General features: G+C 39.0%; 1 protein-coding gene across 4 annotated transcripts in view; it reads left to right on the top strand.

The window, feature by feature from the left end:
- Positions 1–18812, top strand: part of LOC140528969 (Fc receptor-like protein 2) — a 38557-nt gene that overhangs the window by 12971 nt on the left and 6774 nt on the right. For 3 of the 4 annotated variants that reach the window (XM_072647328.1, XM_072647329.1, XM_072647330.1), the window contains 9 exons: positions 2160–2399; positions 3270–3524; positions 3699–3983; positions 4931–5218; positions 6791–7069; positions 7799–7909; positions 12927–12954; positions 13707–13789; positions 14746–14814. In XM_072647328.1, coding sequence (XP_072503429.1) covers positions 2160–2399; positions 3270–3524; positions 3699–3983; positions 4931–5218; positions 6791–7069; positions 7799–7909; positions 12927–12954; positions 13707–13789; positions 14746–14814 — 1638 coding nt within the window. The remainder of the gene's footprint in view (positions 1–2159; positions 2400–3269; positions 3525–3698; positions 3984–4930; positions 5219–6790; positions 7070–7798; positions 7910–12926; positions 12955–13706; positions 13790–14745; positions 14815–18812) is intronic. The other variant, XM_072647331.1, reaches the window with a different exon arrangement.

Below are 18812 nucleotides of genomic sequence, written 5' to 3'. Positions count from 1 at the left end.
ATCTTCCTTCATTGGTCTTTTGAAGTTGATTTGAGTATTTGTAACACTTAGAATAACTTAATCATTCACAGTTATTCTTCAAACAATATTGCTGTTACCATATACAGTAGTTTTGTGGTTCTGTCCATTTTACTCTTCATTATTTCATGAAAGTCATTCTATCTTTTTTTTTGATCCCCTGAACTTAACCTGCTCATCATTTCTTACAACACAGTAGTATTCCATCACAATCATATACCACAAATTGTTTAGCCATTCTCTAATTCACGGGCATCCCCACAATTCCCAGTTTTTTGCCACCACAATAAGAGCTGCTACATTTTATAACATGTAGGTTCCTTTTTTCTGATCATTTTAGGAAACAGACCAACAGTAACATTGATAAGTCAAAGGGTATACATAATTTATAACTCTTTGGGCTTAATTCCAGATTGCTCTCCAAAATGGTTGGATTAATTCACAGTTCCACCAACATTGTATTAGTGTCCCAGTTTTTCCACATCCACTCCAACATTTGTCAATTCCCCTTTAATAATTTTAGCCAATATCATAGGTGTGAGATGATATCTCAGAGCTGTCATGTGCAATCTTTAACATGGCTCCTCCATACTGGAACTTTCTACGTATTCTACAGTATTTTTTTCTTTCACTTGGAAGCACTTGATTTTAGCTATTATATTCTTGAGGTTTTTTTTGCTAGATGAATTCTATTTTCACATTTTTCTCTGATTCTAAAAGATGTAGAAGTTTACTTTTGTGATTTCTTGGAATATGGTACCTAAGGTTTTTTGTTTGTTTGCCATGGTTTTCAGGGAGTCTGATGATTCTTAAATAATCTCTCCTAGACTAACTTTCCAGGTCAGTTGCTTTTGATACTAGATGCCTTATATTTTCCTCTCTCTCCACCTCCCCCCAAAGCTTTTGACTATTCTAATGTTTCTTGTTGTCCCATAAAGTTATTGACTTTTGTTTGCTCCTGCCTATTTTTTTTTTTTTTTTAGGAAATGTACTACTTGATGATATGTTCTGCCTTCTCTTCTAAGCTATTTATTGTCTTTCCATCTTTCTCCTCTGGACTCTGAGTTTTAATTTAATTTATTATTTAGTTTTTAATCTCTTAATTTTTTCCAGCTATTCTTATACTCCTTCTGGATAAGTAACTTTTTCCCCTTTGGGACTCAACTCATAGTTATAGACTTACTTTTATATCCTGGTTTTACCTTTAGGACTTTTCTTAACCTATTATATTTCTTCATCATTTTTCAGTGTTTTTAGCTGTTTACTCATGTTTTCAGTATAATTTCTTGGCTTGAGACTTTGTGCTTGGGTTTCTTTTGATTTAGTTGGATAGATCTTGTTTAGTTCTGTCCCTGGAAGTCACTGTCATTACTGTTCTTCATGAGGTTGATGGTGCTAGATTCTACCATCTGGTTCAGCCTCTGATTTGTCTCAATTTCTTCATGATCAACTGAGGCCACTGGCCTCAGCTAGTTCATCTCCTTTTCCTTTCCCAGTCCTCAATATGAATTGGTTTCATCCCCTTCAGTGTTTCACACAGGCCCAAATCAGATGTTGGATATTAGAGAAGACTCAGCTCCCCTATCCAGGTCCTTGGTGTGACATCTAGGCATGGAGTTGGTCCTCTATTCTACTGTGGTTCCCAGTGCTTCAAGAAGTACAAATCTGGATCCCCTCTATTCCTATACAATGACTTATATGGACTGATTCCTTCCTCTACTTTTGTTCTGACAAGCCAGGGCTAGGATGTGTGACTGACGCATAGTCAGTGCTTTTACCATCATCAACAGCAGCAATAATAATGTTTATATTGTGTTTTAAGATTTCTAAAGTGTTGTACATATGTTATTTCATTTGACCCTCATAATAACCCTGTGAGGAAGGTTTGCTAATTGATTGATCTGGCATTATCTTGTCCCTGATTTCTATAATCACACAGATGGAGGAAGAATAGAAGGGGCTAAAGGGGTGATAGAGGGATAGAAGGGCATTTACAACTACAATTAAACCACAAGCTATTGGACTTCAACTCAAAATGGGATGGGGTCAACACTCTTCCTATTTCTTCTCTATCACATGTTCAAGAAGGGGACTTCAGAGACTAAAATCTTAAACCATGTTTCTTTATCTTCTATGTACAGCTGCTGCAAAGAAAGCTGTAGTAATACCAAGTCCTCCATGGACCCCTGTTTTCAAAGGGGAGAAAGTGACTCTGAACTGCAGTGGATTCCATTTGCCTGTTCCAAAGACACTGTGGTGGTCATATGAAAGTCAATGGCAGATGATATCAAACCCTCTTGAAGTTAAAGAAGCTGGAGAGTACAAATGCTTTATTCCTGGCTTATTCCAAAGTGATCCTGTGTACCTGGTATTTTCTAATGGTAAGTACACAGTGGAGTGTAGCCTCAGAAATCACATCCTTGAGAAAGAGCTTTGGAGTGCAACTTCCCATAGGGAGGGAGAAATGAAAAAGATGGAGAGGACACTGGAAATTTTAAGAAGTCAGAGTCAGAGAAGCATCAGAGCTGGGGAGCCATTCTGCTCTCCTTAGACCATGTAGATAATGAATATCCTCAGATAACTGAGCAGTTAAGGGTTGTCTTGGCTAATGATATAAGTATAATAGTGATAATAATAGTAGCTAGCATTTATATAGCACTTTAAGGCTTACAATGTGTTTTATAATCTGTGTCCTTAAGGCGTGGGTCTCCAGGAGGATGCCAGAGGTGGGGATTCCTAGGTAAACACAAGGTGACATCTGAAGATACTAAATGTAGGAGACTTTTAAGATAGCAAGGGAAATTGGCATCACCTTGAGTGGGACCTGAGAATGTGGACTTGATGAAACAGAGTGACCACAGAAGAAATAAAGGTCACTATAGATTAGAACTGGAGAAAGGGAAAAATTCTAAATATATTCCTGAGAAGAGGGTAATAAGATACAAAATCTATTCCTCATAACAACCACGTGAGGTAAGTGTTATTATTATTTCCATTTTGGAGATGAGAAAACTGAGGCAAGCAAAGATAAATGATTTGCCCAGGGTCATACAGGTAGTGTCTAAGGTTGGGTATGAATTTAGGTCAACAAAATTCCTTTTCTAGATTCAGAGATGAGAAGGGAAAATTATCAAATATGATAAGATTCTTCAATATATGGGAGGTAATCTACAGGCCTTTACTTTTTAGAGATGGTCAGAAGGAGCAAAGGCCAGTAAAAGGTAAACTGAATCTTCTACTCTTTCTTACAGAGGCGTTGATTCTTCAAATTCCATACTATATATTTGAAGGAGACACATTGCTCCTGAGATGCCGAGAATGGAATGACAAAAAACTCACAGACATTTCATTCTATAAAGATGAAAAGTCTCTTCCTTTTGTCAGTAAAAATCCAATGCTCTCAATTCCTCATGCAAATTCAGAACATAATGGTCTGTATTATTGCAAGGCCAAGAGGAACATATGGGGTCCACTCACTTCAGAAATGGTAAAGCTCCAAGTCCAAGGTAAGAGCTTCAATCTTGAGGGAGAGGTTAGGGGAGCTCACCGATGGAGCGTAGAAGAGAAATGAAATAGAGTCATCTGTGTGTCCCTTTTATCTGTTCAGTTAGGAACACAAGATCACCCCAGGAGCTCTGACACTCACTGTCCTGGGCCCTGTGTTTGCCTCCTTTCTCTAGAACTGTTTCCACCCCCTGAGCTGAAAACCACAACTTCTGAGCCCACCGAAGGGACCCCAGTAACCCTAAATTGTGAGACCCAGCTCCCTCCACAGAGGTCAAGCACAAAGCTGCACTTCTCCTTCTTCAGAGATGGCAAAGTCATTGCATCAGGCTGGAAGGAGTCTCAGGTGTTCCAGATCTCAGCCATCTGGAGGGAAGACTCAGGGTCATACTGGTGTGAGGCAAAAGCCCTGACTCAGAATATTCAGAAACAGAGCAACCATGTGAAGATCAATGTGAAAAGTGAGTGTCAGTGACATGTTTCCAGTTTCAGAATGTCCTTTCTTTGTCTGTCTGAGAATGGGAGTTGTATTAGAGATAGCCAACCAGAGTTCCTAGGGTTCCACCCTTTTTCCAATGAGGCACCAGCAAGAGATAATTTGAGTTTCAGTCTTGACAATATTTCTACTTCTATGAAACTGCTTTTCTTCTCAAATCATGAAGTCAACAAATCAACAGAAAGAAAATAAGCATTTACTAAGTACCTACTATGTGCCAAAGAATTATTATCTTATGTGAAACTCACAGCAATTCTGTGACATCAGTGCTATTATTATCCACATTTTACAGCTGAGGAAAACAAAACAGGCAAGAGTTAAGCAACTTACCTAGGGCCATAGAGGTAATGTCTGAGTTCAGATTTGAACTCAGGTTTTCCTGATTCTAATCCCAGCTCTCTTTCCACCTAGCTGCCTCTAACAGATAATATTTTATTAAACATTTACCAAGTGCCTAGTCCTATGTTCTGTTCTGGGGGGAATACAAAATATTCAGACATGTCCCCTGTCTAAAAGCAGCTGAGAGATACAGGTCCCATCCAGGCAACAATCCCACAATTTAATCATGAAATGTATGGTCTTGACCGATGAAGAAAGGATGGGGCTGGGATAGAGAGGGAGACAGAGGCAGAAACTGAGAGAAATCAATCTGGAGGAGTCAGTGAAGTCTTTGTGGAGTGGTTGGAGCTTAAATAAGGGAATAGATTTTGGATCTTATTGCCCTCCCAGAAATATATTCAGAATTTTTCACTTTCTCCAGTTCTAATCTATAGTGATCTTTATTTCTTCTATTGTCACTCTGTTTCATCAAGTCCACATGCTCTGTTCCTATGCATGGTGGTTCCAGTTTGCTTGCTATCTCAAAAGTCTCCTACATCCAGGATCTTCATGTGTCACCTTGTGTTCACCCAGGAATTCCTGTCTCTGGCATCCTCCTGAAGACCCAGCCCCTAAGGTCACAGGTGATTGAAGGAGAGAAGCTGGTCCTCATCTGCTCAGTAGCTGAAGGCACAGGAAACATTACATTTTGCTGGCACAACAATGTCACCAGAGATTGTCTAAGAAAGAAGACTCAGCACTCATTGAAGGAAGAGTTTATCTTCTCTACTATAAACAAGAGTGATGAAGGGAGTTATTGGTGTGCTGCTGACAATAACATCAGCACTATATTCAGCAGGACGGTGGTTGTCACTGTGATGAGTGAGTTCTACTTCCCTACATCCAGTGTCCATGTTGGAGTCCTCATAGGGTCTTAAGAAGGTTCCAAGGGACTCATAAGGACCAGAGATCTGGAGGAGATAGAAAAGATCAAGAAAAAAAAAGTTTGAGAACCAGTGCATTGGGTGTGTTGTTGTTCAATCATTTCAGTTGTGCCTGACTCCTTATGACCTCATTTGGAGTTTTCTTGGTAAAGATATTGGAGTGGTTCGCCATTTCCTCCTCCTTCAGTTCTTTTTACATGAGAAACTGAGACAAACAGGGTTAAGTGACTTGCCCAGGGTCACACTGCTAGTAAATGTCTGATGCCAGATTTGATCTCAGGAAGATGAGTCTTTCTGATTTCAAGCCCAGTACTCTATCCACTATACCACCTAGCTACACCTAGTGTCTGGATAAATATCCAGAAAAACATTAACTAGAAATTAGAGAATCACAAAATCACGGAATCTCAAAATTGGAAAGAACCTCAGATGCCGTCTATTTCTACCAATATCTGAACAAGAAGAGCAGCTATAACATTATTTGATAAATATTCCTTCATACTGCTTGGAGATCTTTACTGAAAAAGAACCTACTGCCACTTAAGATGTCCCATTCCACTTTTGGATGATTTTCATTGAAGTAGTTTTCCTTATATCAAGTCTAAATTTGACATGTTGAAAATTCCCTTCACTAATGTTTCTACCTTCTAGAGGCAACAAAACAAAATTAATGCAAATAATGTCTCTTCCAGAGATAATCCTCTAAAAGCTTGAACTGTTATCATATCTAGCTAAGCCTGTTTTTCTCCAGGTTAATTCACTGAATTGATTCATGAATGAAATCAACTAAAACCCCCCAATTTTTCCTCAGTTTAAACTTTCCTTCAATTTTTCCACCTATAAGATCATCTTAAGGTCCTTCATTATCTTTCCTCTGGACTCTTTCCAGATTATCAATGTCCTATGTTACATGTCATGCCCAGAAATGAATACAATACTCCAGATGTGAACTCATCATGGCAGAGAACAGTGGTACTAGCATATCTCTAGCCTTATATAATATACTTCTCTTAATGCCATCTAATATCAAATGAGCCCTCTTGCAGGCTACATCAAACTATTGATGCCTGGATTCTTTTCAGATTAAATGTCCTCTCACCATGCTTCTTCTGTCTTCTATTTCTAAAGATGACTTTTCAAAAACTAAGTGTAAAATTAAAATTCATCCCTATTAAGTTTCATCTCATTCAACCCAACATTCAGTTAGTGAATTTTTGGATTCTGACACTGTCATTTATATTAGCTAGCTCTTCTAGCTTTCAGTCACCTGCAGTTTTGATTAACATATCATCTATTCTCTAATTCAAGTTACTGAATAAAAATATATATGCATATGCATTCAAGATAACACTCTAGGAAATGTCCCAACATTAGATCTGGAATTTGGGGACTATAAGACCCAGAAATTTCTATAGAGGAATGTTTGTGATTGACACCCTTTTGCTATGGGATTTGTGAGCATATTTCAAGACTCGAACCACCCTCTGATATGTTTCATTTTCTCTCTCAGTTCCAGTGTCTCATCCTCTTCTCACCCTCAGCGCATCTGGGATGCAGGCGGTTGTGGGGGAATTGCTGGAGTTTCGATGTGAAGTTCTCAGAGGTTCTGCTCCAATCTTTTATCAGTTTTATCACAAGGGTTTACTCTTGAAGACCATCTTGGCTCCATTTGGAGGTTCAGTATCCTTTAATCTCTCTGTGACAAGTGAGAATTCTGGGAATTACTCCTGTGAAGCCAACAACAGCTTCAGTAGCCAGCTCAGTGAGATGCTGGAACTCTCCATTCTAGGTAAGTTAGTAGTCCTGGGATCCATTCCAGAATTCCCACAAGATTGTAAAAAACAAAATGCCACATCCTATCATGTTGGCTCACAAATCAAGGCTTTCTGGTAATGGGCCACCATGAATATTAAATAATATCTGGAAGAAGTTTATGTCCTTAGACTTGTATTAGCAACCACACTAGCACACAGGGTAGGCTGCTAGCACAGGTTTTTTTATCTGATTTTCTAAAGGATAGACAATTTTAAAGGGGTCTACAATCTTACTTTAATTACAGATAAGTAGAAAGAAGTGAACACAGAAAATACAAGCACAGAAATTCAATAGACAGGGCTCCAACTCTCTGAACAAAGTAATGTAACCACCTACATATACCACAGGACCAGGAGAGCACAAACATCTGAGCAGTCAGAAGGCTCTTAACAAATGGCAACTCAGAGTTCTGTCCAAGGAATCTGTCCTTTTCTTGAGCAATCCTCCAAAGCAAAATGCCAACCTCTCAATATATAACAAAGTCTTAGCCCCTGGTTGGCTAAGAGGCAGTAGGCACAAAACCTACATCATTCAGCACATCTGTGAATTATCAGGATTCAAAGAATATCAATCCTTCAGATATTCACAATTTAGCCAGAGTCTGGGAGACTGAACTCCAAAAAGAAAACAACAAAAACTCCCACTTTGTTTACACTTACAATACTCTAGAAATTGTGTTCATATTGCTCTTTTTCTTCCCTAGACCCTCCAGAAAGGGGCCTACTCATCATGGGAGTTGCTATGTCCTTGCTCAGCCTCTTGGTTCTTGCTGCTGTTGCTATTCTGGTTTACTTCAAACTCAAGAGGAAATCAGGTTTGTAATCCCTATGGTTACTTTCTGTTAGGACAATGAAAACAGTTTGATTCCAAGGCCTATCCACTGGAATAGTGCTCTTTAAAGTGGAAGCTGGGACCCACTGGAAGACTGGGTTTTGATCCCAAGGAGACCACAAAGGTTATGAGATTAACTAATTAAATGGTGAGAAGATGAGTTATGTCCAACCCTCTCTTTCATAACTATTTGTGGGGCTTGTCTCCAACATTACCACCTCTGTCTTCACTCTCAAACATTTTTTCATTCGGTTCCATTTTCCCCTGTACAAGTTTACCTGACTCGCTCTTCTGAACCAAATGCGTGTTCCATAGATAGACATGTAGAAAGAAAGTAGATAGATAGATAGATAGATAGATAGATAGATAGATAGATAGATAGACAGACAGACAGATAGATAGATCGAATGTTTATTAAACTTCTAGAAATACAAACAAATAAAAAAAGGAGGGGGCAATCCCTACCCTTAAGGTGTATACATTCTAATGAAGGAAGGTAACACATAAAAGGCATCTGGAAAGAGGAGGGAAATGATACCCACACAGGAGCAAGGCTGCTGGTGAGAAGGTACAAAAATCTGGGGAGTGGAGCTGACCATGAGGTGAGTAAGTATGGCCTGAGCATCTTATGAAATAAAGGTTGGGTTCAGGAATCCACCAATCTGAAGAGAGAGATACAGAGCAAAAACATCTCTGGGGTGAGAAGTCTGCTGTTAAGAAAATGTAAAGTTTTCAGAGTGAAGAGTGGAATTGGCAATTAGAATCCATACACTACCTGGGCACTCAAAATAGTATTTTGGAAGGTTCCATTGGTAAAATTCAACTTCCTCTCCCCAGAATGTCCATCCTTTCTTTCCAGAGCATTTTATAAGTAGCAAAGAGATTTTGGGGTTTTGGAAACCCAAGAATGCCAAGCTAGATGGGATGAATTCACACACTCAAGCCTTCTCTTCAGTCAAGTGGCAGTTTATTGTAACACCAGTAGCAGCAGGCAAAGTTCTTTGGGGGAACTTGCAACTTAGCATCCATCTGATCCAACTCATATTTGATGAAAAAAAAATCCCTATCACAACATAATCAACAAGCTGCCATCGAACCTTTGCTTGAGATCCAACTACATTGAGCACTTTGAGATAGCTCAATTTATGAGAAAGATTTTCCTAACTTGAGCCTAAATCTGCTTCTACTCATTGCTACCGATTCTTCCCTGTAGAGTCCAATGAAACAAGGCTAAACCCTCTTCCAGGTAAAAGCTATTCAGCATTTGAAGGTGGCTACAATATCCTCCCCAAGATAAACATCTCTGGTCTTATCAACTGATCTTCCTTTAGCATGGGCTTGAGTTGCTTCACTATTCTGGATGCTGTTCTCTGGACTATTTCTAACTTACTGATGTTTTTCCTAAACTGTGGTACCCCAAACTGTCCTAGGACTAACCCAGGGTAAGGGATGGAGGGAGTGTCATCTTCTGTTTCCTAAAAATTATGTCCCTCTCTAATTTACCACCAAGGTCACGTTCGCATCTTTAACTGCCCTTTAACACTATTGCCTTATAATGACCTTGAAATCCACCAAGACCCCTAAAACTTTCCCTGGATAAACTGCTATCAAATAATACTTAGTGCTGTTTGTATTTATGAAGTTAATTTCTTTTTTTGTTTGTTTTTTTCTTTATTATCAGTGCAGCAACTACTGACAAACATTCTAATAAGCAAAAAACCAAACAACAAAAAGCAGATTATATTTTATCCTGGAGGCAATAGGGAACTAACGAATCTTTGTTTTGGGAGTGGGAGGTTTTGGGCACTGAAAAAGGCTTTTGGTACTTTACTGAAAGAAAAAAATCGTGTGGTTAAAAATAGATCAAAATAAGACTACACATACTTTGTTACATAATTAGAAAGTTCATGAAAGATTAATAGAAAAACAACAGTAACAATAAGTTATATAAGTATGTTAAAATATATTAAAAGTATATTAAAAGCAAAAATTGATAAGAAAAAGACAGGATATATATGCATATATATATATGGATACATACATGGTTACATAATAAATAATGCACCATGATCTACAGTGCTTTCTTGCTAGATTTTTAATATGACATTTTAAAAAGTAAAAGGCACATTCTCTACAGATTGAAATGTAATGGCTATAACCACTGAAAATCTCAAAAACACGTCTAGACATATACTTAAAACAAGTTAACCAACAAATGCTGAAAGATGAGTGACATGAGAACAGTAAGGCATGAATTAATGGTAATGCAATTCATTTGTGATTGGTCTTCTAAGAACATTTGCATCAGAGGCTCTCAGTCAATGGTGCTAATGAAGCTTCTTTAGCTGGGGAATGACATGGTCAGACTTGAGTTTTAGGAATCTTAATTTGGCAGTGATGGTAGGAAAGAATGGAGAGGAAAGAAATTAGGTGAAGGGAGGGGGAATTGGGAATCTATTACAATAACATAGGCAAGAGGTAATGAGAGTTTAAACCATGTTCTAATGTGAATGATGAAAATGATGAAAAAGTAATGAATGTGAGAGATGTTGAGAATAAAGAATCAACAAAATTTGGCAACTGCCTGGATATGTGGAGGAAGGAGACTGGAGAATCAAGTATGACTCTTTAGCTGTGATCCTGGGTGAGTGGATGAACAGTGCTAGCTTCAATGAATTTAGGGAACTTAGGAGGAAGGAGGGAAGGATAATCAGCTCTATTTTTAACATGTCAAATTTGAGATGCATATGGGGGATCCAGGAGGAGATGTACAATAGGCAATTGGAGGTACAAGACTGAAACTCAAAAGAGAAATAACTTGGAAGTTATCTTCCTAGAGATGATAATTGGATTAATGGAAGTTAATGAAGTCATCAAGAAAGACAATGTGGAGAAAGACAAGGAGAGAAAGCTCAGGACAGAGTTCACAGAGACCACAGTGGTGGTAGAAACTGACAATGATCCTACAATCAAACTGGCAAGGATCCGTCAGACAGGCAAGAATGAACCATGAAAGACTGGTGTCACAAAACCCCAGGGAAGACAGAGTATACTGTGCTGCAAATAGTGCAAGTAATATGTGGATTTTTTAAAAAAGGTCATTGGGTTTATCAATAAAAAGATCATTAGGTGTCCTCAGAGAAGGAAATTTCATTTATTGGTAAGAATGAAAGCCAGAAAGTAAAACACTGAGAAATGAGTAGAAGGTTTGTGTAGGAATTTGGCTGTGAAAAGAGGAAGAGACAAATGGCTGTAGCTTAGAAAAAATGGTAAGATAAAGTGAAGGTTTAGTTTTGTTTTTAGGAAAAATAAGCTATGGATATGTTTTTAGTCAATTATATAGGGGCCAGTGGATATAAAAAGACTGAAATTTGGGTAGAGGGAGTGAACAAAGAGACTAGCTTCTAGAAAAGACATGATGAGATCGGATCAAATGTACAAGTAGGGGAGTTGGTGTTGGCAAGAAAGATTACTTTCTCTGAAACTGAAAAAAAGAAAGAAATAATGAAGAATAATGTTAAAGTGATTTGATGCATTTAATCAAGGAGGAAAACTTTTGACAGATGACTTATGGCATATGTCTCTGTGCCAGGCTAATGATATTTTTCCTTGACTCATCTATTTTCTGTTTGTTTCCAAGTGATCTGTAGTATACTCCAATCAGAATGGTCTGTTTCTATTTGTTCCTCCACTTGGTCTTCCTCCAAATGCTTTCCATCATTGTTTACCACTCTGACTCTTGGATTTCCTCACATGATCATACAATGCCACTATTCTCTTTGGAACCAGTCCTTTTTAGGTGGTGTTCATCCCTGGCTCTCCTTTTATTGCCAAGCTCCTTTTAAAATCTCTCTCTTACTTGAAGGCTCAGTTCAAGTACCGCCTCCTCAAGGTAGCCTTACCTGACTCCCTCCTGCTATAAGCAAACTTTTCCTCCTCGACTTTTCCTAGGGTGCTTTATTTCTATCTTCCCTTTCTCACAGAATACTTCCCACTTTTTATCATAGTTACCTACATATATGTCCTATTTCCTTATCCCAAGTAGAATGTAAACCTATTGACAGCAAGTGCAAATAATTCTTTTTTTTACAGATTTATATCTTTAATCATTTCCACCATGTATGTGTATGGGTATGTGTATGTGTATATATGTAGTTTATCGATGTTTGTCAAGTGAAGTATGCATGAATTGACTTTGAATTCAACAAATATGTACTGAGTGATGTGCTATGTGGCTAGACTGTTTTAAGCACTAGGAGAGGTCTAGAATTTTTCAATATTGAATTTTAGAACTAGAAGTGTTCTTAGAGATTATCTAGTTTTACCTAATTTATTTTTCAATTAAAAGAACTGAGATGAAGGAAAGAGAAATAATGACCAAGACAACAGAATACAAAGCTAGTAGCAGAGCCAGAATTAGACATCAGATCTTCAGAAGAATAATAGTCAATCTTTGCCCAATGGGAATTTACAGAATTATTATAAAGATGAGATTTAAGCCCATGAAACAATACAAAATTGCCATTCTAAATGTAAGCTATTCATTTACACTTCATCTTCGTGAAAGCACAGTGAGTCAACAATCAGACATATTAGCTGCTGACTAAAGATTCATGGACTCAAAGATGTAGAGTAAGGGAAGAAGGAAGAAGGGAAGGGGAGAAAGAAGACAGATAAGAAGGAAGGAAGAAAAGAAAGAGAGAGGGAAGAAAGGGCGAGAGGGAGGAAATAGGGAACGAAGGAAAGAAAGGAAGGAGAGGGCAGGGAAGAAAGGAGGGAAGAAAGGAGAGGTAGAGAGAATGAGGAAGGGAGGGAGGAAGGAAGGAATGAAGGGAAGGAGGGGGAAGGAGAAAAGGAGGAAGAAAGGAAGGGAGAAAGGAAGGAAAGGAGGGAGAGAAGAAGGAAGGAGGGAAGAAAGGAAAGAAGAGAGGGAGGGAGGGGCAAAGAAGCTGCTGTTCCATTCTTCTGCTAAAATGCTGTTCCTCTACTTTGCTTTTCAGAAGCAAGTCCCATCCTTGAGCCTTCCAGGTAAGGTCTCTGCCTCTTCCATTTTTCTCATTTTCTGGGCATCCACACTGCAGAATATGGAACTTGGTGTAATCAATACCATTTGTCCCATGGGCTGGATGTATCCAGGTTCTGTTTTACATGCATTGGGTTAGGCAAAAATAATTCCCAGGATACTGTCACTGCCCAGTGCTCTAACTCTTTACCTTGACTTTCCAGTTATTGCTCTACTTAGACCTACTGTTAATGTCATGCTTATTTAAATATTTAACTTACAGACCTGGTTGATGATGTACATATTTCTATTTGTTCTCTAATTCTGTTCATGTCAGAGCCTTAAGCTAAGATTATTTATAAATCTTACACTGATGGCTTGAATTGAGATTGTCTAACTCATTCTGCTTATTGCCCAGTCCAAGAACATCAATCAATGCCTTTCCCACATGATCCTTGTAAGGATAAGGATAGCTGACTGAACCATCCAGAGTAGCCAACACATCAGTAGGGAAGAGAATCACATTTTGTGCCTGTCTCCAGGCTGCCAGACCTCATCTTCTATGTTAGCTTCCCCTTTGGGCTGTTTCATGCCTGGTGTTTCTCCTGTAAGGTCCCACACACACCACCTCAGAAACTGTCCAGAGCTCTTGATTTCTGGTTTTCCTCTAACTTGTTCCTCCCCATCCTCTTTTCTCCCAGGGTTTTCTTCCTGACAGTCATTCACTTTCACTGTTGTCATTGCCCCAAAGTATATCATGTGTTTCTGTATCTCACAGGAACCAACCCATCACAGACCCCCAAGAATCTGGTCATTCAAAGACAACCCCCACAGTGGACCTGCAGCCAGTATATGAGAATGGTAAAGTTTTTTCCCATTGGAGCAGGATTCCAGCGTAGGCGCATGAAGTCAGGAAAGGGAAGAAAATGAACATATATATGTTTGTATGTATATATGTACTCTCTCTCTCTCTCTCTCTCTCTCTCTCTCTCTCTCTCTCTCTCTCTCTCTCTCTCTCTCTCTCTCTCTCTCTCTGTGTGTGTGTATATATATATGTGAAATCACCAACTACATGCCAAATACTATTCTAAGGACTTCTTACAAATATTATCTCTTTTGATTCTCACAACAATCATGCAAGGTAGGGTCTGTTATCCCCACTTTACAATTGAGGAAACTGAAACAAGCAGGGGTTAAGTGACTTGGCCAGGGTAACACAGCTAGTTAGTGTCTAAGTCCAGATTTAACTCAGGTCTTTCTAACCATAGATCCAGCTGTCTATCCACTGAACCACCTAGCTACCTCCTAAGGAGAGAGGGGAAGAGAAGGACAAAACAGGGACAGGAACTGAGACAGAAACAGAAATAAACAGACAGAACTGGTGTGTGTGTGTGTGTGTGTGTGTGTGAGAGAGAGAGAGAGAGAGAGAGAGAGAGAGAGAGAGAGAGAGAGAGAGAGAGAGAGAGAGAGAGAGAGAGAGACGGGGGCGGGGGCGGTAGACAGAGAGGCTTTGTTTAGGCCCAGTCACAATAAATCAATAGTGAGAAGAAGGTTAAATCTGGAGTCAGGGAATCTGGATTCAGATCTTGCCCCCACCATTTTCTGTCTGTACTAAGGTCACAATCTCCTTGAGCTTAGGTTTACTAAAGTGTAAGATAAGGAAGTTGGTTTAACTAGCTTCTGAGTTTCTTCTGGCTCTTCTTATGACTCCTCTAGAATCATGAAAGGGAATATTGGATAGGAGATAGATGAGAAGAAGATTCAGTGATTTGAAATCATGACCAGGACCTCCTATGAAACCTTCTCTTCTCTTTCAGTGAGTCCACTCATTGAGGATGTGGTCTATTCTGAAGTGTGGGATATGAAGCAGGGAAAAATCAACACAGGTAAGACATTGGTCAGTGGTTCTAATTCAGAATTACATCTTTGCTAGGGTTTATAGCATATATCAATTGATTAGAATATCTCAAAATGGACTGAACTTTGTAAGACAATAAATTTTTATTGCTAGAGATATTTCAGCAAAGATTGGGTGATCATTTATGTTTTGGGGTGATAGAAGGGATTCATGCATAAGAAAGTGGTTTAGATGAGATGACCTCTTAGGTCTCTTCCTTGATTCTAAGAGCCTATGATGTGAACCTCTGATCAAGATCTCCTGGAAAAGTTTGTATTCTCTTGTGTATTCTATCATTAGAGACAGATATTCCACAGTGTGGTCCATAGTGCTGAGAAATGAAAGTTCTATTTAACACTTAATTATTATTATTATTATTATTATTATTATTATTATTATTATTATTATTATACATATTCTTATTCTGTCTTGGGCAGCTAGGTGTCACAGTGGATAGAGTACTGGTCTTGAAAACAAGAAGACTCATCTCCCCAAGTTTAAAACTGGCCTCAGACACTTACTAACTATGTGACCCTAGGCAAGCCACTTAATCCTGTTTGCCTCAGTTTACTCATCTGTAAAATGAGCTAGAAAAGAAAATGGCAAACCACTTCAATATCTCTGCCAAGAAAACTCCAAATGGAGTCACAAACAGTCAGATCTGACTGAAACAACTCAATGACAAAAGTCTGTAAGCCTTGTGCTCTGTTGTGTACTGAGACACAATGATGAATTAAGATATAGTTCTTTCCCTCAAGTAACTCACTATCTAGGAGGGAGATAAGACAACATAACTATAAATCAAATTAGAACAATTTAAGTGTTGAAGAGAGATAGAAAGGCAGTAAATAGGTGTGTAGAAGGGTCAAAGGAGGAAGTGCTCCATTCCAGCAAGGGAAGATGATGGAAAGTTTCATGGAAGGAGTGGCATTTGAACAGGGGCCTTGAATAAAGCATGGATTTCATGAGCCAGTAATGGCAAGGATGAAATGAAGGGAAGAAGAAGGAGGAGATTTTAGCAATAAGGTACAATTTGAATGAAGGTACAAAACCAGAAATTTACTGAGCATATTATGAAATAATTGTCTTGTTTGACAGGTGCACTGGGGAATAGTAGGAAACAAACTGGGTTTATAATGTGGTGATTCTTGAATGCTAGACTGAGAAACTTGCATCGGACTATATAGACAGTTTGAGACCAGGAAAATTTCTAAGTATGAAAGTAATATGACCAAAGCTATGCTTTAAGAAAATTAATTTGGTAGCAGTGTACAATATAGAATGGACATAGGAAAAACAAGTTAAAGAGACCAGTGATGAGGCTAGGTGAGAAGTGAAGGTGTGATAAACTAGTGTTGTGGCTGAGAGAACAAGAAGAGAGGAGACACATGAGACACAGATGGTGGTTGAAGGGTAGAAATTAATAAGACTTGTCAAGTGATTCAGTTGGGAGGTGAGGGGGAAAGACAGTAAGGAGAGTCAAAGAATACTCCAAGGATTTAAGCATGAACCAGTTGTGCAATGAATGAATGAAAAGCATTTTTCAAGTGATTGCTACATTCCAAGCACTGTGGTAATCACTGTGGATACAAATAAGCAAGTGACAGTCCTTATTGTCAAAGAGCCTGCCTTCTGATGGGGGAAACAGCACGTCTTAGGGAAACAGTGGCCTGAGAAGGGAATTTTAGTCTGGGCAGTCACAAGGCAATTGATTGGCATGCTCTTTCCAGAAACAATAGTAATATTGAGTTGATGAACAGAAATAATAGTCAGAAAGAGGGGTAGTTGGGGTGGGGGGAGTGGGAAAGTGGCATTTTGCCATAGGTTGAGTTTAGAGTGGAGGTGGAACATTCAGATGGAAACATCCATTCAGGTAGTTGGAAATAGAGAATTAGACTTTGGGGAGCTATAGGTGTAAAGCTGATAGATGAAGGCGCAGGAATAAGGGTAGTGACCAAGGAGAGGCAAGAGAAAAGGAGAGTCAAGATTCTGACTCTGAATCAATTCAATTTGTCTCGACAAACATTAAGCACCTACTATATACAGATGTACTATGTGCTGGGGAAAAAAGAGTTTAGAGAATGTATAATTCTTGCCCTCATAAAGCTTACTATGAGGGGAAAGATGGTAAGAGCAGGGAAGAGACACACACAGTCATTATAATCCAAAATATCATGAAGTAAGTGTGTACTAAAGAAAGGACATTTCTGAAACTTAGCAGAGACAGCATGGTGTAGGGGAAAGAGGTCTGGATTTGGAGTCAGAACACTCGAATTTGAAATAACGGTTTACATATTACCTGTGAGTTTGGATAAATCACTTTTCCCCCAGGGCCTCAGTTTCCTCTTCTGTAAAATGACAAGGTTCTACTAGATTGTCTTTTGGGTCTCTTTTGCCTCTAGAACCTGAGATCCTTATGGGTAATGACTGTTGAATAGATCTCCAAAAAGAAATATTGTCCTTAGGATTTAATGTTCCCTTTATGATAATTCCTAGAATGGTGACCATTCCTAGGAGGACTGTCCTTTGATCTGAATGTCACTTCTCATAAAGCCTGTGACTGTGTGTAGTTCAATTTCTTTAAAGCCCCTCTTCATCAATCAGTCCCTAGACCTTACCAGACATTCCCCAGTGCATGGCACCATCTGAAAACATATCCTTGGTTGCCATAGTTCTTCCTTTCCTTGCTGCATGTAGTAAACCTACTTGAGTAAAGTCATGGAGCCAACTGACTATCCTGATACCATCTATTCCCTACCTATATCATAAACCACAGAACTGCATGAGATGGGAGGCATAGTCACCCACTATGGGCTAGTGAATGAATGGATAAATGGAAGGAGCATTTATTAAGCACTTATTAGGGTTAGGCACTGTGTTGTTTTGGGGAAATGAGGGCCATTCTTTGGAACATGCTCAGAGTTGCTTTTCTTGGTCTAAGTAACCATGTTGGAATTTTGTGCTCTGTTCCCAGAAATTCAGTGATATGGCACTAAGAAAAGTGATCATTTGTGTATAGTGTAGTAAATCCTGAATGGTCCCTGCCCCATAACAATGACAAGTGGGTGAGGAGTTATGTCAGTCAAAAGAAATTTCCAACTCTCCCATGTGGCGAGTAATGAACCTTTTCTCTAGACTCCCATCTCCATGTGAAACATGGACTTAACTAGGCAAGCTGCACCTGGGATCCTGGCATCCTTTTTTGCTTTCTGTTTCCTTTCGTGAGTTGGTAACCAAAGACCATTCTCAAGGTGAACATGTATAGACTTGGATGTGATCTTGTGAGTTCGAGAGATCTGGAAGTTCTAGGTCCAATAAGTAGAGCATCATAGTGACAAAGAAAGACTAGCCCCCAACAAGAAGACTGGGCCATGCTTGGCCATTTTATGAGAATGCATGTATTAAGACAATGCAGAACCAAGGTGAAATCTCACCTACTCAGAAATCCCACAGAGGGCTTTATGTGCCTATCTGGATATAGAACAGAAAAAGGAAGTAAAACCAAATGGGAAAAGTATTCATTCCCTCAGGCCACCACCTTAAAAATGTGAGTATTACCAGCCAAAACTAACCATACTTTCCTTTCTCCCATCCAGCAGTTCTTCCTCACTTGTCACTTCCCCAAACACCACCCCCAAAAAGAGAGTTTTCTCTGCACAGGAATGGGGGAGGGGGAGGAAAGGAATAGGAGAAAATGAAACTGCATGTCTCAACAACCCAGATTTGTCCCAGACAACAAAATGATGCCCAAGCAAAGGAAATAAAACCCCAGGTCCAGTTTAGTTCTGCCTTTTGTGCAGTTCATTTTTTTAAAGTTACTAAGAGATCAAAATCATAGGATTCTATCTCTTAATTGGGTTCAACCCTCACCCAGAAGAAAGCCTGGGAGTTTTGGATGGAACATGGCAATTGTTAGATTTATCTAACCCACAAAGGAAATTAAAACTATTTAAACAGATGTTATAAATATAACTTTAAAGAACAGAA

Source organism: Notamacropus eugenii, chromosome 2 (assembly GCF_028372415.1).
Source record: "Notamacropus eugenii isolate mMacEug1 chromosome 2, mMacEug1.pri_v2, whole genome shotgun sequence".
NCBI lineage: Eukaryota > Metazoa > Chordata > Mammalia > Diprotodontia > Macropodidae > Notamacropus > Notamacropus eugenii.
Note: the sequence above shows the minus strand (reverse complement) of the source record. Positions and strands in the feature narration are given on the sequence as shown.